Source organism: Garra rufa, chromosome 19 (assembly GCF_049309525.1).
Source record: "Garra rufa chromosome 19, GarRuf1.0, whole genome shotgun sequence".
Taxonomy (NCBI): Eukaryota; Metazoa; Chordata; class Actinopteri; order Cypriniformes; family Cyprinidae; genus Garra; species Garra rufa.
Genome location: NC_133379.1, coordinates 5,599,604 through 5,624,898, shown reverse-complemented (window position 1 = coordinate 5,624,898; position 25,295 = coordinate 5,599,604). Strand labels below are relative to the sequence as shown.

The window sequence follows — 25,295 nt, the reverse complement described above, 5'->3', positions numbered from 1 at the left end:
TGTAAAAGCATTGAGGTGATACTTGAGGCTCGATGAACGCTAGTTGGTGGTCCAGTATAATCGGTCCGCCGAAACTCATCCAGTGAGAAACGTTCCGTGGTGCAAAAAAAAAAAGTGCGATTAAAATGCGTAAAAAAAATTTAACGCGTTATTTTTGTGTAATTAATTAATCTAAATTAACGCGTTAAAGTCCCGGCCCTAATATTATATATATATATATATATATATATATATTAGGGGTGGGCATAGATTAATTTTTTTAATCTAGATTAATCTAGATTAAATCTTGGAATTAATCTAGATTAATCTAGATTAAAATGGCTAATTTGAGTTCTGCTGAAGGCATTCAGAATATGTGTGCTACCCAAATAATGACTAAAAGTAAGTCTTTGAGAATGGATCATAAAGCTCATAAAGCTGTTCTATGATAATTTGTTGATGAAAATAAATTATGTTCAATTAGATGTACTTGTGTTTACTAACTAACTAACAATGAAATTATTTTTTCTACCTATTAGATTGTGTTTTTTTTAACGTCAACACCTACCCAGCCCATTACATGTTACACCGTACTTTTATTTTGACAGGTTGCCGTGACGTTTCTGTGTCATACAGTATGATATGATGCTAGTTTTCTCAAATAAAACGGTAAAAGTGACACTCACAGCAGTTTTGGAGATTGAGTTTATCTGTTCATGTGAGATGAAAATGCCAAAAATTACCGGGAGCGTCACGTGTGTTTCAGTATGCGTGTAGTAAAAGCTCGTCTCCGCCATGCATACATACAGCTAGGCAAACGGAACATTTCAGATTCATATTAAAACGGTCTTTTTGCATTTCAGTTTTCACATACACTAGTCCATATCGCGATTTGAATTAAGTGACTGACCAACATTTGATTTATGAATCCAAAAAACGACGAATTTACGTGGCATTTCGCGCTATAGTAGATTCGGTTTTTATGAATGGAGGACGACGCGATCCTGTCTGTGTTTTGGTGGAGGAGACTTAAACGCGTGACCATATTCGGTATACATTAGCGTTAAACTATCAAGGTGAAAGTCATCATAGCTTGCGTAGTTTAGACCCAGCTCCCAACCCAAATATGAGAATAGATTAACGGCGATATTTTTTTTATCGCACGATAAGAGTTTCGCGTTAACGCAGCACGTTAACGCCGATAACGGCCCACCACTAATATATATATATATATATATAAAAAAATATAAAAAACGCTGAAACCGGCTGTCATCCAGGCGCAGCTCTTGGAGGAGTCGGTGAAACTCACCAAGCTGGGTGCGCCTCTGACGGATCTGATGGACCCAGAAACGACGCCGAACAACTTTACGACTTTTAAATAAAGCGCAGCTACTCTCTCAACAAAATCCATGTCAGCCATTTTGCAACGAACAGACTGGCGGCCAGGCGGCAGAAGCCCCTCCCATGACACGAATTTGCGTCTGTTGTGAAGTGATTTGCACGACAAATGGCGCGAGTAAACTCAAATGTTCAACTGTTCCACTACGCGCGAACAGCGAGTTTTATTCGCGCAAGTCGCGTCTGGTGTGAACGCACCTTAACAGGGTTTCAACTCTACATACTTGAACCCCTAATTAGCACTTTTTTATCCCAATTGGACTGGAACTGTTGTATAATATACATATAAGCACAGGGTTGTGCATGTATATTACAAACCCATCCAAACTGAGGGACTGCAGTCGTTATCACTCGCCTTCTGACAGGCACCGATTTATGCCAAAGCCGTACCCAGAAAGCTCAACAGAGAAGACCACCTGTCAATCAATCAACTGTAGACCCCAACACAGAGTGCTCAAAGAGCCAAGCGAGACAGTGACGGGAAGAGATTGGCAGTCTGCCAGTATGTGCACACTCCAAAATCACTCCCATTTCTCTTTCCTTCACGCACACGCATGAACGCTAGAGAGAATAGCAGCTCTTACGCAGACATGAGCAGACTGTAAAGAGCTTAGAAACGTGGAAATTTTAGGGTCGACAGAGTGTGAAATGTAAATGATTGAGAGACTATTATAGGAAGGAAGAGAGAGAATAAATTATAAGCAGAGATGGGCATAAATACATAGAAATGTATTTAAAATAAAAATACAAAATACTGAGTGGAAAAATGTATTTAAATACAAATACAAAATACTGTGTAAAATTTTTTATTTAAATAGTATACAGTATTTTGTATTTTTAAAAGACACAAAATACATGTGAAATTGGCCATCAAGTGCAGGCATCCCTATTAGGCTGAAATATATCTGGACATATTCTGAATGCAAAACAAAAACATTTAGATGTGTACTACTGATTATAAATTATCTTCCCTTCCCCTGCACATTGCTGTGTATCAAAGGTAAAAAATGATATAAATACTGTTCATTTTTGTACAAAAACCTAGGACATCAGTGTATCATCACGAGCCACAGGGTGTAATTTGGATTTGTCTATGCATGTTTTTTTTTTTTTACTTTTAAAAGGTCTGGTGCCCATCCACTCCCATTATATGGCTCACATACTGCACCAGTTTTAGCTAAAAATCTTCGTTTGTGTTCTACTGAGGAAACAAAGTCACCTCTTGGATGCCCTGGGGGTAAGCAGATAAACATCAAGTTTTTTAATTTTTGGGTGAACTATCCCTTTAAGGTTGGGGGAGGGCTGTGTCTGAACTAAATCAGCACCCTGATAAAGAGGTTGATTGGCACAAAGTATTTTATGTATTTTGAAAATACAAAATACTCATCTTAAATGTATTTAAATACAACTTACATTAGATTTTTCCCAAAGGCTTTAAAATACAAAATACAAAATAGTATTTTGTATTTCAAATACGTATTTTAAATACATTTATCTAAAATACTGCCCATCCCTGATTATAAGTGGGACGTTTTCTCCTTCCAGATTGGAAGCAGCAGTCAACATAGACACTTCCATGTGGATGTGTCTGGCATTATACCAATTTATATTCTGCCACAAATCATTTAGTCTAAACACTATTCATTATACCGACTCGCATGGCATTTACGCCTGGCTATATTATAAACCACTGATGTGACAGCACAGTGCAATAAAACATCCTTCCACATGGGAACTAAAGGCCATTTAAACTGAAAACTACTGATGCATCGACATTTCATACCTGACCTGCATTGTGTCCCCATTCTGTGTCTCCTGTTCTATCTCTACTAACTATCAATAAAAAAAAACAAAATAAAAAAGCACCACCATATGAGTATGATATAAAAGAGAAACAGGTTTACGTATTCTGTTTCACAAACAACATTCAACCTGTGCCTGGCCAAATATTAAACACTATGACAGGAAACACAAATCACTGGCCTGAAAATCTGTCTAGAGGCATGCCCTACCATCAATATCTTCTATTTCTCAAATCCTAATTGGGTAGAACAAGGTTCAATTGCACTTTCATTTAATTTGAGTCCCATTGTATGACAAACTGCTGTGTCCCCTTCAGTTTAGCCTCCTGGGAGTCATTCAGTGCAGGCACAATAGTCCAAGCTGCCCGTCTCTCCTCCAAATGGCCCCTGATTAAAAGGCTCCGTTAAGTGAATGGCCAAGTTACTGAGGAAGCAGCTGGATGGGGACAGAGACAGGCTGTAGAAAAAGGCCTACAAAGAGAAGATGATTGAAATAGAGACAATTGAGCTATCCATTAATCTTGCCTGACTTCCTTTTACCTTATTCACATAGAGGATCTGGATCTGGGAAGGGCATATATTAAGCCATATATCTACAAAGAGGATTGGTGGCCTTCGCTTAGCTTATTTAACCCATCCATGGATTTAAGGTAAGTGCTCACCAGTTTAATGGGATGAGGAAAGGTCACTCAGTAAGGGATTGATTACGGCTGGCTAAAGAGATCATTGACTGCACTATAATGGACATTAAACAAAGCTTAGGGGATGAGGGCCGAAGGTTAAACTACATAAAATTCTGCAAAACGCCCAGATGCATATTGAACTGTAATTTCCAACCGCTTTACTTCCCATACAGAGTCTTGAAAGTAAAAGTTTTTTGTCTGTTTTTTTTGCAATTACCATCTCCAAATGGCAACAAATTTAATCACAATGTTCAACCTTGTTAAACAGAGTTCACTCACAAATGAAAATTTTGCCATTATTTACTCACTCTAATGTCATTCCAAACCCATATGACTTAATTTCTTCAGCTGAACATAAAACTAAATGTTTCATTCTTGTTCTTACAATAAATGTAAATCGAGCCCAGAACAATATTCGTCTCCACTAGGGCTGCAATGGTTCCTTGAGTACTTGATTTAAAAAAAAAACAATTCTCGACTGCATTTAGCCTGTGTAGGAAAAATAACAGCAAAATAACGGAAGTGGCGCATTCCATATATTAAACTAGGAATGTACCGAATGTTCGGCAACTGAAATTATTCAGCCAAAATAGCAACAAAAGCTCTTTCGTTGTTTGGCTAAATAACATGACAATAGCAAACATGACGTCAGTGTGGAAGCATTTAAAACTGTCAGAAAAAGACGCAAAAATCAATACAAGCACTGACAGCGAGAGACTGTTTAGTACCGCTTCACATGTCGTCGATGAGAAAAGGAAGGGGTGGTTCTTGCTGGTTACTGTATGATAACTAAAATCGCGAAATGGCCTTAAACTATTAGTAAATAAACTACAGAACATTATGTTTTCTAATACACGCACAAATTGTGTGTACTCTGACAGCGCTGCACAAGCTTGTTAGCCAGAGTTCAAAGTCCAAAGCGTGAGAAAAATCTTCGCTGCTTGATGAGAATCATTTATAAATCTGCTCCTGTCAACAAAAAGTACTGATGTCGTCTTGCGCATTTCCGCCAAAATAAAAGTCAACATTCATAGACGTTATTGTAATTTTACTGTTGCTCTGTAAAATAAAAAAAGCGAGACAAAAAAAAATAACAATAATTATAACAGCTCTATTAATACATTGATTATAACATACACACATTCAAATTGGGATCTGTAATATTTTCTAATGTTTGAAAAGGCTGCATTTGTTTTTACATTAAAAACAAATGCCTGATTCAAGAAGGGGGTCATAAAAATGGCCAAAGAATATAAGAATGATTTTACTAAGTAAAATAAGTTAAATCGTGCTTTTTTGGTAGGCTATAATGTCTACTAGAATGTTAAAAATGTTCAGTGTTAAGTAAATATTTTTAAATTGTCGTTTTGAAAAGCAAGACAAAACTGTAAAAAGCACATTTTGGCTATTTAATTTATGCAATGATGAAACAAATAATCGCAATGGATGGTGCTTGAGATTTTGAAGCAAAATAAAGTGCATCCATCCATCATTAAAAGTACTCCACACAGCACTGGGTGGTTAATAAAGGCCTTCTGAAGTGAATCGATGCATTTGTATTAGAAAAATATCCATATTTAAAACTTTATAAATCATAATCTCTAGTTTTCACTGACTGTCGTATGCAAGTTCACGAGAGAGTGGCTTTCCCACAGATGACATAAGCGTAGCGTAAGCTCCAGTGAGAATGTGGAAGCACAGTGGAAAGGCCAAAACAAAAAAAATTAGGATTTTCCTTTGCTGTAAACAAAACTTGGTTCTCAAGAAACTATATTCCCAGCAGAGCTTCCAGTGGATGGCGTAGGATGTAGGCGAACGTGTAGAGGGCAAAACAAAACATTGTTCACAAATTAGAAGTACAAAATGAGGATTTGTAAAGAGAAATGTCAGCGTATTTTGATACTAGCCAAATTAGACTGTTTTTCCTTTGCTGTAAACAAGAGTTCTTGCGAGACATTCATTCCTACGTCATCTGCTGGAACGCCACTCTCTCGAGAATGCGCCATTATAAAGCTTGGAAGAGTCAGGACATTTTTTAATATAACTCCAATTGTATTGAAAGAAGAAAGTGTCTGATTGTATTGTACTTCAATTGTCATATACACCTAGGATGGCTTGAGGATGAGTAAATCATGGGTTAATTTTTATTTTAGGGTGAACTATAACTTTAAGAAGATTCTTTTAAAGTATGTAATTTCCATAACAAGCATTCTTTTAAGAAGTATGCTAGAGTTGGCTTCTTTGAAGATGTGTCACAAAGAGTTTAATTAACCTATTAACTTTTAAATGATTAATTGCTTTTTCTGTGGATCGTTGTACCCTATTACCCTGTCCAGATTCCACGACGGGCCATTTTCCTTGTGGCCAGTGAGCCATGATCAGAGGAGAGCCACTGGAAGGTTGCGGCCCTCGGGCAGAATCGTACGCGAGGCAGATGTCGCATCATTAAACAGGCCAAGCAGGGAGGGTGAGCAGAATGTGGTCAAGGATCGCTGCGTCCATCATTAACGCGCAGGAGAAGCTAAGAGTGACGCATCAGTGTGCCCACGAGGCAGATACAAAATGCTGCTGACATGGCACCAAAGGTCAATACTGTTTTCCATAGGCGTCCTCACAATCTACAGTAAGAGAGCAGGAAGAAGGAGCCGCTTCGGTGCACTGCATTCCAGTGCATCAGATAATCCAATTTGAAGATGGAGCCAAGGATGATACTGCTCAGCGCGTAATGAAAATCAATTTCGTTCATATATTAAAGGGCTGCAGGAAATATAACTACTGTGCTTACGGGAATGTGCTATTACTTTGGGCTTCCTAATGAAGTGGAGGAGGTAAATACCTGAAAATGCAATCACAATTTAAAGAAAAAGAAAGAAAATGCTAGAAAAACATGCACTAACTACTGAACATAAAGGCCTCCATACGAAAGGAATAATATATTTGGTCCCATAGAAATGCACATTACACATTAAAGCTTTCTTTAAATAATTTTTTTACTGATATTATCTAAAAAACGTAACACCTTACTTTTTTATAATAGATATATTATAAAATATAGACAGCAAAATTACATAAAGGGCCTTGTGGCTAAATGTAACGTAAAATTCTCAAGGCTTAATGTGACTGCAACCAAAGCGACTACTGAATAATCTATTATTCTATACAGTTTAAGTCAAAAGTTTACATACATATTGCAAAATCTAAATGTAAATTATGTTGCCAAAATAAGAGGGATCATGCAAAATGCATGTTATGTTTTATTTAGTACTGACCTGAATAAGATGTTTCACATTAAAGACATATAAAGACATATGTTTTTTTGTTTGTTTTGTTTAGTGATAGTTGTTCATGAGTCCCTTGTTTGTCCTGAACAGTTAAACTGCCCACTGTTCAGAAAAGTGCCTCAGGTCTAGGGTTGGGAATCGAAAATCGATTCCGATTCTGGAATCGGATACTTAAGATAAAGAATCGGATACTTGTTATAATATTAAAATTTTGATTCCTCGTTTCGATTCCTGGTTGCATTTTTTTCCATCTAGTGATCTGCCAGGACCTTCCGCGCGTGCAATCTGCCAGGACTTTACGTGGTAATGTAAACATCAGTCGAAAAGATGGATCACGGTAAGCGTTTAAAAGTGTGTCTACGCTTTGTAAAAACCGAAGACAAATCTACCGCTGCACGCAAACTTCATCTTAGAGATCTGCAAGGGACGGATTTTAGTCCTGCGCCCGCCCACATAAAAGTCACTTATACCTCCGCGGGAAGACAGGTATCTACTTTATCTCTTGGCTGCATGAAACAAACCCTCCCGGTAATGTAAAGGCAAAGATGACCAGAGTAATAGTAACGAACTCGCGCATACCTAATGTATTCATTCTTGTATATCGGAGTCGTACATTAGGCACGCATAAGTCCGCTGTTTATTCACAAACTATTCATGCTTTCGGTGCTCTGATCCATAGTATTTTTGTGTGAAATTTCAAAATATTTGCATAGTTTTCAAAATGAATGTCCTGTGAGTTTTTTATAATGAATGCTTACCCATAGAGGTGGATCTTAAGGGTCAGTGGTGTTTAAGCACATATGAGCACCAGCATAAACAGATTTACAATGTATTTACTGTATTTTTCATTTATATGTTTATTTTATAATAAATACAAACAGTAGATATTCAGTCACTTAAGAAAGAGTACTCTGAAGTTGTGAAGAATGTCTGAATTAAATAATTTAGGTGCTTTAAATCTGTATGTGTATTCATGTTAAAAAGTTAGAGCAGAGGATTTTCTTTTAAATTCAAAAGTATAGCTTTAATTTAAAGTTTGTTTTATTTTTTTTATAACATGCAGGAGAAAAATAAAAAGGCAAAACTAATGTTTAGGTTAATAAAAAAGGTTAAAAAATAAACACCTTTAGAGGAAATGTCAGGCATAGGGGGGCCTTGCAAAACTGACCCGAGAAGAAGGGGGCCCTGATATAAAAAAGGTTGAGAACCCCTGTGATAAAATAATATGTTGCAATCTAGCACTGAAAATAAACATGTTTAATATATTAATGTTTGACTTTTGTGTTTTTTTTTTTTTTTTTTTTTTTTTTTTTACTAAATCGGAATCGAAACTGGGAATCGAAAAGAATCGGAATCGATAAGTGGAATCGGAATCGAAATCGATAAAATTCAAACGATACCCACCCCTACTCAGGTCCCACAGATTCTTTGGTTTTTCAGCATTTTTGTGTATTTGAACCCTTTACAACAATGACTGTGTGATTTTAAGATCCATCTTTTCACACTGAGGACAACTGAGGGACTATTACAATTACATAAGGTTCAAATGCTCACTGATCCTTCACAGGGAAAAATAATGCTTTAAGAGCCAGGGGTATAAACTCTCAGTATACGAAGTTAATTACATTTTTATAAATTCAACTATTATTTTCTCTTGTGGACTATATGTAAACATCTTATGTGAAATATTTTATTCAGGTCAGTACTAAATTTAAAAATAACATGCATTTTGCATGATCCCTCTTATTTTGGTACAATAATTAACTTTTTGCACATTCTGCAAGGTGTATGTAACCTTTTGACTTCAACTGTATATTGCGATGACATTCGTGATTAATTGCGTAATATGACTAATGGACATAATAATCCAGAGGTCGTATGCACTTTAGTGGTGCTGAGAGGTGCACTGAACTGCTCCCGAAATGACAAGTGACAATGCGGAGAAAGTATCCGCTGAATCAGCAAGCAGCAGCAGTGAAAATTAGTATTAGTTTGCTCATTATCATGCATTCCTTAAATAAAGCTGAGAGAGCCAACTTTGCATTCTTTCTGCACTTTCCATAAAATAATACTGACTGTGCTGTTTTTTGTCTGAAAAAGAAATACAAATCATGAATGTGTTATTTATGCATATATTCAATTATAATATGGCAAACATTTCCAAAAAATGAATAAATTGATATAACTGACGCCACTCTCAACCAAAATTTTTAGTGTGAAATGCATTTGCAGATAAAAAAAAAATGCAAATCAGTGCAATTCCACTATAGTACAAAGCTGCAAAATGTTAACAATAGGGATGCACCGAAATGAAAATTCTTGGCTGAAGGTGAACAAAAATACACACTGGGCCGAAGGCCGATTACTGAACATGGTTTTTCGTGGCCTTGCTGAGAAAAGGTGAATGTTATAATAATTGTATTAATAGAGCTGTTGTGTTACTTTATTTTATTTTACAGAACAACAGTAAAATTACAATACTAACATTTATGAATGTTGACTTATTTTGGCGGAAACCCACAAGAAAACCTTATTTAACGCTTATTTAAGCAACAGCCACCCCTTTCTTTTCTCATGGAAGGCATGCGATGCAATACTAAACAGTCTCGTGCTGTCAGTGCTTGTAATGATCTTTGCATCTTTCTCGGACAGTTTTAAATGCTTCCACACTGCTGACATGTTTGCTGCATTAGTGCACACTATTTGATCGTGTCACGTCATTGTTCGGCATAATTTATTTGACCTTCTTCTTATTCGCTTATATTTTCAGCCGAATAATTTTGGTTGTCGAACATTCTGTGTATACCAAATTAAAGTACAGCATTGCCACAAGGCAAATAATCATGTTTTTCATTCTTAAAAATAAAGGTTCCAAAAGGAGGTTTCTATAGCACTGCCATAAAAGATCCATTTTAGGTTACTTTACGAACCTTTAACTGATTATTTCTTAAAATAACCATTTTTGCACATTGAATGCAATGAACTTGTATCATGGATGGGTTATTCATGAAACCACTAAGCCTTTAATTGTATAGTATTGCCTCAATGTTCAGTAAAAATACTTAAAGTCAGAGCAGATCAGCTAACAACAAGAAAAACATCTACTTAACAAATATCCAAAAAAAGAATTAATGATCATATCATAATGATGAATGAGAAAATTTCCTGATTATTTACTCACCCCCAAGTCATCCAAGATGTTCATGTCTTTTTTTCTTCAGTCAAAAAGAAATCAAGGTTTTTGAGGAAAACATTCCAGGATTTTCTCCATATAGTGGACTTCAATGGGGATCAGTGGGTTGAAGGTCCAAATTGCAGTTTCAATGCAGCTCCAAAGGGCTCTACACAATCCCAGCCGAGGAATAAGTGTCTCATTCTAGAGAAACAATCTCTCATTTTCTAAATTTTCTAAAGAAATAAAAAAAAAATATATACTTCCTAACCACAAATGCTCGTCTTGCACTAGCTCGACTTAACACATTACGTAGTCATGTTGGAAAGGTCACACATGATGTAGGCGTGATGCAAGAACTGACCCAATGTTTATAAAGTGAACGTGCAAAGAAAACCAAACGCCTTTTACCAAATGTAAAACGATGTCGGGCAATTTTGAAGTTGGAGGAGAAAATGAGTTTTTCCATCCTAACCTACCTTTTTGAACCAGAGTACACAGACGAAGAACTAACCACACATGACCTTTCCAGCATGATTACGTAATGTGTTTTTTTGCAGAGCTAGTGCAAGACGAGCATTTATGGTTAAAAAGTATAGAAATTTATTGTTTTAAATGTATCCATTTATTTTTTTCGCTAGATAAGACCCTTATTCCTCAGCTGGGATTGTGTAGAGCCCTTTTAAGCTGAATTGAAACTGTAATTTGGACTTTCTACCGATTGACCCCCTGTTGAAGTCCACTATATGGAGAAAAATGTTCTGAAAAATTAAGCAATGTTTCCTCAAAATTTCTTTTTGACTGAAAAACGAAAAACATGAACATCTTGGATGACATGGGGTGAGTTAATTATCCTAAATATTTATTCTGGAAGCAAAATAATTCCTTAAATACCAGCCTTTTATTTCCAACCAGTTCATTTTCCAACAACAGACAATTTGGCCTCTTCAGATATTTTTACATCTTCATTTCTCGCTATTATATAAAGATTGGCAAAGTCTCCAATATGCACAGAATAGGGCAGAACATAATTGAACTAGTGCAAGATGAGCATTTGTGTTTTTTTTTAGAAAATGAGAGATCGTTTCCCTAGAATGAGACACTTATTCTTCGGCTGGGATTGTGTAGAGCCATTTGAAGCTGCACTGGACCTTCAACTCGCTGATCCCCATTGAAGTCTATTGTATGGAGAAAACTCCTGGAATGTTTTCCTCAAAAACCTTGATTTCTTTTTGACTTCATTTCTTTACTTAATTGACAATGAGTGCCTTGAGAGCTCCGTGCATGTGTGCACAATTGTATAATAATGTGTGTGACATATGTGTTCATACATGCGTGGTTTATTATTAGCACCATGCTTGGGTTTGTTTTAGAAAAAAAGAATAAGAAGAAAGTTATGTATATACAATACATAAATAAATGTGCAGCAATACATTATGCATGGTACCATGGAACATATTTAAATGGTACAAAAAAAACTGCAATTTGGACTTTCTACCGATTGCCCCCCATCGAAGTCCACTACATGGAGAAAAATGTTTTGAAAAATGAAGGAGTGTTTTCCTTAAAATTTATTTTTAACTGAAGACCGAAAGAGATGAAAATCTTGGATGGCATTGGGCTAGTTAATTATCTGGAAATTTTTATTCTGGAAGGAAAATAATTCTTTAAATACTAGCCTTTTATTTCCAACGTATTCATTTTCAACAACAAACAACTATGTTGTCATTTCCAAAAAATTAAGAAAAAATATGTTGCAATTTGGCTTCTTCAGATATTTGTATATAATTTCTCACTATTATATAAAGTTGCATCACAAAGATTGGCAAAGAAAGTCTCCCATATGCATACAGAATAGGGCTGCACATAATCAAAGCAATATTTGTTGTCTCTCCAGTGAAACGTCTAACAAAATTTACTTGACATCATTGAGCCCAGCATTGCTCACTATTACAGTATCTGCAGGTGTGAACTTCTTCCTGTGCAGAAGCAGGAGGTGCATGAAATGTCGGCAAACAACAATCGCTCTTTTTTCGACTACATGGATCCTTGAAGTATACTATAAAGATGACCACATTGTACATTACCCCTGGTGAATGTACAGAGGCCATTAAAAGTGCTCTGCATTAACCTTAACGCTTCACTTCGGTCATCCTTTCTGCTTTTGGCCTCCAGAGATACTCAAAGTCACTCTTTCATTTCTGTCACTCTTTGCCCTCTGAAGTCCATATGTCAATGTGCTGACCACGTCCTTTCTCAACACTACCTGCAAACACACACGTGCTGTTTGCATGCATGCAGCTGGAGAGGGGCGAGCGAGTCGCCCTGTGAGCAACTCATCTGTGAAATTAATTACGGGCTGCTCACATTCATTCCTCCAGTGATATGATGAAGGGGCTGCAGCTATTACGGGAGGGGGAGGAAACGCGGTGCGCTAAAATGGTTATTTGATCCACCTCTCAGCACAGCTCATGTGTGAAAACTGCCGATTTCTCATTAATCCTTCCATTTCTTTACTTAATTGACAATGAGTGCCTTGAGAGCTCTGTGCATGTGTGCACAATTGTATAATAACGCATGTGACATATGTGTTTATACATGCGTGGTTTATTATTAGCAGCACGCTTGGGTTTGTTTGCCTATGTTTGAGAAAAAAAGTATAAGAAGAAAGTTGTATATACAATACATGTACATAGTATAAATGCATAGCAATGCATTATGCATGGTACCATGGAACATATTTACATGGCCCATTTAAGAATACCATGAGATATTACCATAGCATTATATCCAAAAATAAATAAATAAATACGAACTTAAAATAAGATTTAATGGCAAAATTTCCGAAGCCTAAAATAACAATTTGCTTAACAATAAACATTTCACAATATTTTAATATCTACTTAGTTTCAATTTAAGGTTTTGTATAAATAAAACTACATAAAGTATGTTAATAAATATCTTTAAATAAAGTTTGTTTAAATAAATAAAAAAATACATAGACTAACAATTTTAATACACATTTTATAATATATTTTAATATTCATTCAATTTCAGTTTTTGTAAAGACTTCATATAATACACATACACACACACAAATCACAAAATTACAAATAAAATTCAACGGCAGTAAATGCGATATTCACAAAATATCTGAACCCTAAAATAATTTGTTCAACAATACTTTAATATCTACTCAATTTCATAAATACATAAAGTATGTTAATGAATATATTATATACAAGAAAATTGTAAGCCCAGAGTAAACGTTTTCTAAACGAGCATTTCACAATATTTTAATATCTAAACTTCAATGTTCAATGTCAAGGTTTTTTTATGAATAAAAATACATAAAACAAGCTAATGAGTATTTTTAAATATAATTTTGTTTTAATTAAAAAAACAATATATTTTAAAACTGATTATTTTTACATTTTTGTAAAAACTGTACATAAATAATACACAAATTATTTGTTAATAGTCATTTATGATTTGTCAATATTTTATTTAAATCTAAAAACAATAAGTCAGATTCTTATATATTTACAAGACTTTATCAAACTGTATTTTAAAATATTCTCAATTTTTGTAAACATTTGTACATTTTTGTAAACATTTTATAAAAGTAATACACAGAGTATTGATTATTATTTATTTTTAATTTATAAACAGAAATTTTAACAAATTATTTAATTTTATTAATGTAAAAAACTTTAGGCACAAGACAAGGCCATCAGCAGATTTTACACAAGTGGACACTTACCAAACAATGCCAAAGATATCAAAATGACTAATGTCAGACTGCCTGATATATTTATCAACCATAGTAAATCATGCTAACAATAAAGATTTCTGCTAAGTATGCGAGAATCTACAAGCTTGCAAAATCACAAACAAGGGTTTTCAAAGGCAGCAGAGCTTTGTGTCTTGTGTACACAGATGCTTGGAAGAGTATTACACTCAGTGCTGCAATCAATGCGACACATGTGCAGTAGCCAGGTGTCACCAGTGTTGGCCACACTGGGGTGCTCTCCTCTTTAAACAGGCTATGATGGGGATCATTACAAACCTCTAATTCGCTTTGCACTCGCCTCTATTCATAGTGACAGCAGCCTGTGTCTTAACAAACCCGCAGAACAGGCTGAAAATAGACTCACACAGCAAAATAAATGCCCGAGCCTGAGGGGACTAAGCGTATCCATGTCTAATCGGGTTACGTATGCCAGCCGGACACAGCCGCCCGCTGCCAGAGCCTGGCGTGTGAGGAAAGCAGCTCAGTGACAGTTCTGAGGAACTGCTCCCTTCCTGCCAGACTCTCTGGGCCATGCTCCAAACGGACATCCTACATGAGGTGTGCTGCTAAGACATCTGAGGAGACACTACGGCTGATATTCCATTTCCTTTTCCACTTCTACCGAAGCGCGTGTTTCTTATAAACCAAATGAATCATTTTTAGGAGTGTGAAAAAAAGCAGATCCTGTCACAGGATCAACTCACGTATATTTGTCATACCTGTTGTGTGCTAACAGGGTTCTCTCACAGGTTTAAGAATGAGTCCGAAAAGTTAAAGTCATGCGGTACAACTTGAAGGTTAGATTTTACATAGAGGAACCCTGCAGTGTGGTCCCTCATGACTTTGTGTCAAGGTCACAAAACAAAAATCTCAGAATTATCAGAAATTTAGCTTTTTTAATGACAAGGTAGGTTGGTTCAGGTTGAAAAATGTCATGTGGTGCAACCCCCCAAAAAATGTTCTTATATTTAATGATTTAATAAGTAAATAAATTAATAATAAAAAATAACTTTTACATTAAAATAATGATTAAGATGTGTACACTCAAAGTGTAAGAAAATGTGTTATTTGTTATTGGATGGTTACACCACATGATATTTTTAGAGTCAGTAAATGTATTGTGTTCTCATGCTCTCGGTAAGTCAATCCTTAACTTCTTTTTGGGCCCACTAAGACGGCTACCAAAGCCATGACATTGTGCTTTTGCCAAGCAAATTTGCAGAAAAAAAAAAGCAGCAGATCCGGTCTCAGGATCAACTCACGTATATTTGTCATACGTGCTGTGTGCTAACAGGGTTATCTCGCAGGTTAGATTTTACATAGAGGAACCATGCACAGTGCAGTCCCTCATGACTTTGTGTCAAGGTCAAAAAAATACATTCTCAAAATTATCAGAAATTTGGCTTTTTTAATGACAAGGTAGGTTGGTTCAGGTTGAAAAATGTCATGTGGTGCAACCCCACAAAACCATTCTCATATTTAATGATTTAATAAGTAAATAACTTGATAATAAAAAATACTTTTTACCTTAAAACAATGATTTAGATGTGTACACTCAAAGTGTAAAAAATTATGTTGTTTGTTACTGGATGGTTACATCACATGATATTTTTAGTCAGTAAATTTATGGTATTCTCATGTCTCATGTTTACGTCAATCCTTACCTCCTTTTTGGGCCCACTAAGAAGGCTACCAAAGCCATGACATTGTGCTTTTGCACAATGTTTTTGCCAAGCGATTTGCTAACACCCATTAATGTTACTGTAGGTCTGTGATAATCAGACAGTATCTTAAGGACAATGTTCTCAGATACACCACGTTACGTAACCCGTGATCATATAAAATAAATCCATGTGCTCTGTAGGGCTGCAACGATTCGTCGACGTTGTCGACAAAAATCGATAATAGAAATAGTCGACAATGAATTTCATTGTCGATGTTGTCGCCAGACAACCGAGTGAGGCATCTTTCTGCCGAGAGTCGCACATACGCAGCTTCTATGCTGAGCGATAACATACAGAAATGGCGGCGTCCAACGCAGCAGCTGCGCGTACCAAAACACGCCCGTTTCACACATACTCCGTCTGCAGTGCTTTTTTTTTTTCCACACCCATGTTAACGGATTAGAACGTTCACAATGTACGGACTGCAAACGCGTTCTGTGTGAAAGCAAAACGAGTCTGTGCTTCTTCTGCACCGCATACGTAACGCACACGGACTGTAGACGCACTGCAGACTGATAGTATGTATGAAACAGGAGTAAAGTTTGGGAGCATTTTAGCCTGCTACGGCGAATTAAAATATTACCTGCATGGTTTGTAAAGCAGTCCTTGCGCATCACGGCAGCACCTCTGTGATGCACGAACATTTAAAGCGAAAGCACGTCGGACAGTTGAATGAAAGGGAGTTTGGCTGGCCTCGGTAAGATTTAAATAACATGGAAGCCTATACGTTTTGTTTTGGATATACAGTTTTGTTTACTGTTTTATTGCTGCTGATGGTTTACAGGAAGAAAATGTTAACTTGATTTTAATTTATTTTTTTCTTATAAAACAAATGTGCCTGTCCATTAAAAAAATTATAGAGTTTCATAATTTATGCATTTATGTCTGTACTGACCGAGCACTGTGCCTAATTGGTTTTAGACAGGGCATTTTTATTTACTTTTAGTATGAATTGGCCTATCAGCAGCAAAATATGCATTTTTTTATTGAAGTACCCCCTTCTTTCTTGTGTTTACTATAATTTTCCACATAATTAAAGCAATCTCATGCTAAATTTGAGAAAAATTGAATAATTATCCGATTAGTCGACTAATCGTTTCAATAGTCGGTGACTAGTCGACTATTAAAATAGTCGTTAGTTGCAGCCCTAGTGCTCTGCTTATGAAAGCATTATGAGAACTGTGTTTAAGTTCCTTTTGCATTATGAATTTAAATTAAAGATAAAATATCGTACAAAATAGAAAGTCATTTTCATATACATAAACATACATTGCCGGTCAAAAGCTTGAGATCAGTAAAATTTTAACGTATTTTAAATACGTTTCTAATGCTCATTAAGGCTGCGTTTATTTTATTTTATTTATTTATTTATTTTTAATAATATTACTATGTAAAACAACATTATTTTTATCCACTTTAAAAAAACAAATTTATTTCTGTGATCAAAGCTGAATTTTCCAGCATCATTACTCCAGTATTCAGTGTCACATGATCCTTCAAAAATCATTCTAATATACTGATTTATTACCAGTGCTGGAAACAATTGTGTTGCTTAATATTCTTTTAAAACCTGTGACACTTTATGATTCTTTGATGCAAAAAAAAAAAAAAAAAAAAAAAAAAACAGCATTTATTTAAAATAGAAATATTTTATAACCATATAAACTACTGTATAAAAGTTTGGGGTCAGTAAATTTGTATTCTTTCATTTTTTGAAAGAAATTAATACTTTCATTCACCATGGATGCGCTAAATTAATAAAAAGTGATAGGATAGACTTACATTGTTAGACAAAACTTATATTTTTAATAAATGCTGTTCTTTTAAGTTGTTATTCATTAAACAATCCTCAACAACAACAAAAAAAATCACAGGTTCCAAAAAAATGTATTTAGCAGCATGACTATTTCCAAAATTGATAATTCTAATAATCAAAATATTAGAAAGATTTCTGACTGATAATGTGACACTTAAGACTGGATAAAAATAAAAAATAAAATATGAATTTGAATTTGGAGTAACAGCTGAAGAAAATTCAGCTTTGCATCAGAGGAATAATTTACATTTTAAAGTGTATTAAAATAAAAAACATTATTTTATATTGTAATTACATTATGAAGTATTATTTTTTTTTGTGTGTGTGTATTTTTGATCAAATAATGCAGTCTTGATAAGCATAAGAGACTTATTTAAAAAAAAAATTACAAGTCCCAAACTTTTAAGCGGTGTGTGTGTATATTTATTGTGCAAAGATCAAATTAGTAAAATGCACATTAAAAACAATATACATATAAATATTACATATTTAAAGTCAACATTAAATATTTTTAAGCCATTATTTTGAATTTAAATAACGTCAAATTTATTTATTAAAATAAAAGTCAATTTATTTATTTTTACTTTATTTTGAGAGACGCAAAAGTAGACATGTTTTTTAGAAATGTCTCTGTGTTTTTGGTTACCAACATTCTTCAAAAGATGTTCTTTTGTGTCATAGCCATAACTCTAAAAGCAATTAATCATAAATTCATGAGAAATATTTTTTCCTAAACATAGAAAAAAAAAGTATTATCAATAAATATACTGTAACTTTCAGATCTTAATGTCCTCCTGGTCCAAAAACACAAATTACTAAACCCAAGCAGCAATATGAATTAAGCATTAGCAAAATGTGTCAAACTCTTTTGTTCATTCTAAAAATAACTGCAAAGACCATTTATTTGTTTAACTCTAAGAGTTATAAAGAAACTAAATTATTTAAAAAAAATAAATTGTCAAAAATGTGTAAAAATTGTCGCAAAAAACAAACCTTTAGATTTTAATTGGATAAAATAAAATTATATAAATAGTATGATATGAGGTATTTAAAGAGCGAAGTTGCTGTCACCTGTTGAGTGCAGCACATGGTTTTCACAACATACCTCTACAAAAAAAAAAAAAACCCCAGAGGTCCCGTATTATTTAATGCTGTTAGTACAGAGCATCGAATAACTAGCTGACAAAGCCCTTTGCTGAAATAACAGGGGATCCAGCTTTACTTTCACTACAAACATTCAGAGCTACTTTCCTTTATTGATGGCTGGTATCACTTTAGAGACTGCACTACATCACGTACCAGTTGCAATGTCTTGATTACAGCCACTGTAAAGCAGGAAACATTACCCCAGGGAATAAGAGTAGTGATCAACTTTCACAGACCAGTGATAACAGAGAATAAAACTTTAATGTACTGGTGATGCAATCAAGGTGTTTTAGGTCAGTCACAGTAAAACGAAAACTTAAAGCTCAGACTGCGTAAAAAGTGTTTAAAAAAATTAAGTATAAACACACTGCAGTTGTAAGAGGAAAAAAAATCCAAATGTAAACTGAAAATAATATAATAGCAGTATCAAGATACAGAACTTAAGATACATCTTTCTAATGCAATTGTATCATCAAATAACAATCTCATTTAAGTTATGTTAGGTTTTAATAAGACTTCTCGCATTTAAACCAAGCAATCAAACTTGTTTCTAGTAATTGCTCCAGCAAAATATGACTGATCCTTCTGTGACATTGGAAATTATAATTTTCCCTGACAAATTTCTGCATCATGTGTTAGAACTAGCTATGTTGGAATTGTGAGTGAATCACTGTTTTGATACAATTCAGTTCCCCCAGTGTTTGTGCAATACCACAATCACAAAACACAATGAGAAATCAACAAAATATTGCCATTTTTGCCAAAATATTGCAATAGTGTGATAAAGAAACATGCACATATGAAAAAAGAGCACAATATGAAAGTAAACAATAGTCATATATGACTATTGTACATTTAATGTCATTAATAATATGGTAAATATGATTACCAAATGACACTGCAAATTTTCCACAAAATTCTAGAAATTCAAACCACATCAGTTTTTCGATTCCAAAAAATATATATATATATAAATATTTGTGAAATCCTAGTGGGGACTGCCAAATGATCAGAAAGATTTGCAAAAACATCTGTAATTTAGTTTGATTCATTCGGACAGTTCACCCACTCACTGAATTGTTTATAGTGGTTTCTCACACTGAAATAGTAACAGGATATTTTATAAGACGCAAAACAAAGAGCACTGGATTATATTGATATAGACTAGTGTTGTCACGATACTGGAATTTCTAACTTCGATACGATACCTTGAAAAATATCGATATTCGATACTATTTTCGATACCACAGAGAAAAAAACTGCCACAATATTAAGGGGGTAAATTTCTTTTTTAATTTAAAGATAAATATAACAAGTCTAGAACATGACAATGAGGTATATGCATATGTACACTGCTACAGCCCTGTTCAGCTTCTTAGCTTCATTTGAGTTTGCTTCATACTTTCTTAGCTGTTCAAATACAACTGGTAGAGTAGGTCGTAAACTTTTTTTTCTTTTTAGACCACACTTTTAAAATTAACTGAACTATCTAACTAATCTTAGAATTTAAGTTAATGGTAAAAGATATTTGTTAACATTAGTTACACGAATAAACAATGAAAAATACTTCCAAAGCATTTATTAATCTTAGTTAAAAGTTAATTTAAACTATAATTTACTAATACATGAGCTAATTAAAATCCAAAATTCTATCTGTTGATATTTTTTATTGGACCAGAGCTAACATGATCCGTTGTATTTTTATTACCTACCGTTATCAAAGATTAAAATATACTGTAACAAATGCATTGCTCATCGTTCATAAACGCTGGTTAATAGATTAACATTATTTGATGAACAGATTTTAATGCCGGATTCATAATCACCGATCCATGCAAGCAAACATGCATGCATCACACGCGAAAACAATGCTCTGGATAGACATTAAGACAAATTGAAAATTGAAGATTTTAAGTTAAATCAACTTCAAAGTCATTTTAACTCATTTCATTGTCTTTAGTTGAAATTACTTTTCCTTTTAAGTTGATTTAACTTAAAATTCGAAGGCAGCTGCTAAACTTAAGTTTTTAAGTTGAAACTGGGGAAATCTTTTTACAGTGTACTTCGGCTTTCCATGTTCATTTGTATTATATCCGAAATATTTCCAGATAGCACTCCTGCTGTGTTTTCTTTATCAACAAAGCCGGTCGCGGGGGCACCGCACTCGCCTTTCTATTCGCTTCATTCGAATGAGACGAGACAGGCACCGCGGTCACGTGTGTTGTTTGTCAACGCGCCTTTGTGGAGAAGTGAAAGTGACAGCTCGGCTAGTATCGATACTCCGGGAAATTAGTATTGGTACCGTTCAGATATTTCAGTATCGATATTTATCGAAATATCGATATTTTTGACAATGCTAATATAGACATTAGCCATGTTAGACAACATATTGAATTTAACACACACTTAAAAATATAGGTGCTTCACGATGCCATAGAATAACACTTTTTGTCTAAATGGTTCCATCTGAAGAACCTTTCTGTTTCACAAAAGGTTCTTTGTGGCAAAAGAAGGTTCTTCAGAATATAAAAAGGTAAGAAAGAGATGGTTCTTTAAAGAACCTTTGACTGAATGGTTCTTATGGCATCGCTGTGAAGAACCTTTTAAAGCACCTTTATTTTTTAAGTGTGCAGATGAAAATGAGGCTAAAATATGGGGAATCTTTTTTGATGGGGTGCATGTAAAACTATGCCCCTTTTTTAAAGAGCAGGTGATTTTTTTGAAGTGTCCTAATATTGTGTTGGTGTCCCCTACAACAGTTTTAAATGCATCTAAGGTCAGAAAACATTGTACATTAACAGAGTCATGTCGTCAATGATTTTGAAACAGTTTATTCGAACCAGCTTTGAACGTAATGTCTGTAAAGCCCTCCCTTCCATAGCCTACTCTGCTCTAGGCTTGCCACGATAGACGGTGTTGACGGTGTTACCGGTTTTAAGACGCAACACCGGTGACATCACTTTTCCACCGTGACACCGTCTCCACTTTTTTTTTATTTTTTTTAAGTATTCGTTTTTTTATTAAATATTTATTTGAATTGAATGGAAAATATCATTCTAAATAATTTACTTAAGACGAGAGCATGCAATATAATTAAAAACTGAACATAGCTACAATGCGTCATATTTCATTTATCACGTGAGGAGTTCACGAGTTCGCGCTTACATATAATAAACAGCGTAAAAGTTAAGCATGTTTGGCCGAGCCCGGGGCACTCCCCCTGCCCAGGGAGAGGGATGCTGAAAACAAGAGATGATGAAGGTAAGACTGGTTGGCTATTTAAAGGGATTCTCTTGTAGTGCTTGGATAGGGAGTGTGATTGCTGATGGTGAATTGGCCGTGTTAATTATCTGTGCGAGCTCCTCCCGAAATTTGATAATAAAACATCACAACGAGAGGAGTCGAATTTACAGAAAGAGAATGGCGGACGATTTAGTGTCCAAAAGCACCTGTTTGGCAATATTTTGGGTTCAAAGTTTTTTTTTTTTGTAGTTTCGTTGTCGTCCATTCAAACAATTGACGCCGAATTGCCAATTCCCGCAAAACTGAAAGTGAAAGTATAATACGTATGCGTTTATAAGCTATTTAAAAGCAGAAAAAAGAGGAATCCCCCACCCCCCACGGTGATACCGGTATTGTCACGTGCCGATTAACCGGTGGGGAAATTTCCTCATCGTCACAACCCTACTCTGCTCTGATTGGTCCGCTGGCCAAGTCTGTTGTGATTGTCACAAAGAGGAGTACTTGAGCAAGTTAGCAAGCGCTACCATCTGTGGTGCAAAGTCCACGCTGTTTTTGATGTCGCGGGTTGAAGCGACCCCAATAACGTCATATTTTAGCCCCTGAAATGCGAATTTACCAAGGGAACCCCGACAAAAATTGTGTATTTTACACTCTGGAACACAGGTGACGCCCCTCGAAATGCTAGTTTTAGATTGGGCTAGTTTTAAGTAGCAATTGGGCAGGTTTTGTTGTGAAAACCTGGCAACCCTGAGCACCTTTACATAAAATAATAATATAGTGCTACAATCCATTCTTAAAATAATGACATAAAAACATTATGTTTAATGTTTTCTGGAAGCGCATCATGCCCACAGCTAAACTTTAGCTGCTAAACTGTAAACACATAGCAAAACAATAATGCTGGATACGTTAGCTGAGTGCTGACGTGATTAACTGATGAAACAACACAGTTTGTAAAACAAAATATGTCAAAGTTACATCCTATATTATTAAACTAAGTAATCAGAACAACAATGGTCTACATTATTCGATACATTCTTAGAAAATAGTGGGTTTACAGCTAATTATCAGAACTATTTCAGTAAGACAGTAATATCGTGGTTTACCTGAAAACCTAAAGCTGCACTAGGTATACATCACATTAAGCACAATAGATATTTTGAGCACTCACTTGAAAATGTACACATAACGTATCAATCGTACTTACAGGTTGTGGTTCAGACACTTGTTAGACCAAATGAATACGATTGGTAGCCAAAGAAGATAAAAGCCCAGATTAGAAAAGCAGTCCTTGGTAAAATAATGAGCACACAACAAAAGGTTTGAATTGTATTGTTGTGGTATCGTGCAAAAAAATAATTTAACCACTGATTCTTCACATCATCATCTTACAGCAATAAAAAAACAAAACAAACTTGCTTTCACAGCACAGAATACAGCATCTTCTCAACATGATGTAAACACACTAGCAAAAGTTTTTGTGGGCAGGTCAGAGTGACTGTTCGTATTTCACAGGCAGGTAGGGATTATGCCAATGTGTTACCCAGTGACATATATCGGTAACAGGCAAACGATTTGAAAATATGACGACTCGTTAAGGCGATTCTGAGTCGACTCTCTTTTGACAGACAATATCTTCATGTATAATGCACTTTTTTGATTAACAACTTTGCAGATATTGTTTACATTGAAGGACAGCTACTTTACAAAAACTGCAAAACCCCATATGACCTGCTCTTTAAAGCTGAAATGTGCCATTTTAGCACCTCTAGTGTGACCAATTGGAATTACAAAAATAACGATTGTTCTCAAACAGGTTTCCAAAGCACTCCCCGTTAACCTCCCTACCTACCATTGGTTGGACTAACAAATAACCCCGCCCCCAAAACCACGCCATTGGTTGAGACAATGTTGACATGCTGGAGATGATTAGGACTTTTAAAAAATAGTTCTGATTTTCCAAAGACATTTTCCTACGAATGCCTGAATATTACAGTGTGATAGAGGAAAGTACTGAACACAGAAAATATACACACTTCACCTGCATGTGTCACTGGAAATATAAAAGAATGAGACTTAAAAATATGAATGAAGCACAGGCGCTGCATCTTGGCTTGATGCAATATACACCTGTGGCATCTGAGCTTTAGTTACAGGATATGACCACACTTACTAAACTCATGGCTCTCTGTGTGCCATCAGAGTATTGAATGAAACTATGTTACAGGCAACTTTGGATTGGTTATGACGGCAGTGAATGCATTTCACCCGTGCTACGGGGTTGTTCTTACCTTACACGGAAACGGCAAAGTAGATGCAACTTTTTCCATTGCCAAGTTTCTTATGCTCGGCGTGAGAGGGCCGCGACAAGTTGGACAACAGCTGAGCTTTTGCCGACACTGGTTACACACCAGATGCCCAGCCTGGCACTGCAAGATCGGAGGCAGCACATAGTCGAAACACACCGGGCACTCAAACAGCGCTGTCAGTTCGGCTGACTGTCCCGGCAGGGCAGCGGCTGGAAGGGCTACAGCGGCCGCGGGCACCGTACCCGAGCCCGCGACAGAGCCGGATACCCCCGCGGCGGCTGCTGCTGCGGCCGCAGCGGCAGCAGCTGCAGCGGCGGCGGCGGCGGCAGCAGAGGCGGTAGCTCCTCCAGAACCTCCATGCTTACTTCCTCCTGCTTTACCAGCTCCGAGTCCTCCGGCCGCACCACCCGCAGAGGACGGACGGCTCATGGCGAGGAGTGTAGATCTCTAATGGCGTAAAACCCAGACGACTTCAAGCCCGAGAGCCCCACCGTATACTCCCGAGTCCCGACTGAGGACAGACTCGGTTCCGAACAGCCTCCAATCCGCCGCGGATACAACATGGCCGCCATAGTTTGAGATCGAGTTACGAGTCTATTGGATGAAGGAGCCTTGATTGACACTGTCCTCAGCCAATCACAGAGCTGCTATTGACGTTTATGTAAGAGTCGCTGGAATATGTAGTAATAATTACGCGAGTGGCTGTAGTGAAGTAAACAGCAAACAGTTGCACTGTGGCTCTTCAACACAAAGAAAGATATTTCACCGTTTCATGCAGTCAGAAGTGTTGCATTTTTATGCCTCAAACTAAACATTTTTTAACTAAACAGATTGAGTGGATAAACTCTAAACAAGAAGTTCTTACAAGGCTATTAAGTGGAATGAGGAGGAAAAGGAACAAATTAAAAACATCATTGAACATGGTTATTATATTTAATACCTCTAATAA

At 35.8% G+C, this 25,295-nt stretch overlaps 1 protein-coding gene across 1 annotated transcript in view; it reads right to left on the bottom strand.

Annotated features, from left to right (window-relative positions):
- Window positions 1-25,279, bottom strand: part of siah2l (seven in absentia homolog 2 (Drosophila)-like) — a 49,489-nt gene extending 24,210 nt beyond the window's left edge. The window contains exon 1 of the mRNA XM_073824470.1: window positions 24,329-25,279. Coding sequence (XP_073680571.1) covers window positions 24,329-24,775 — 447 coding nt within the window. The 5' untranslated portion in view covers window positions 24,776-25,279. The remainder of the gene's footprint in view (window positions 1-24,328) is intronic.
- Window positions 25,280-25,295: the final 16 nt, after the last annotated feature.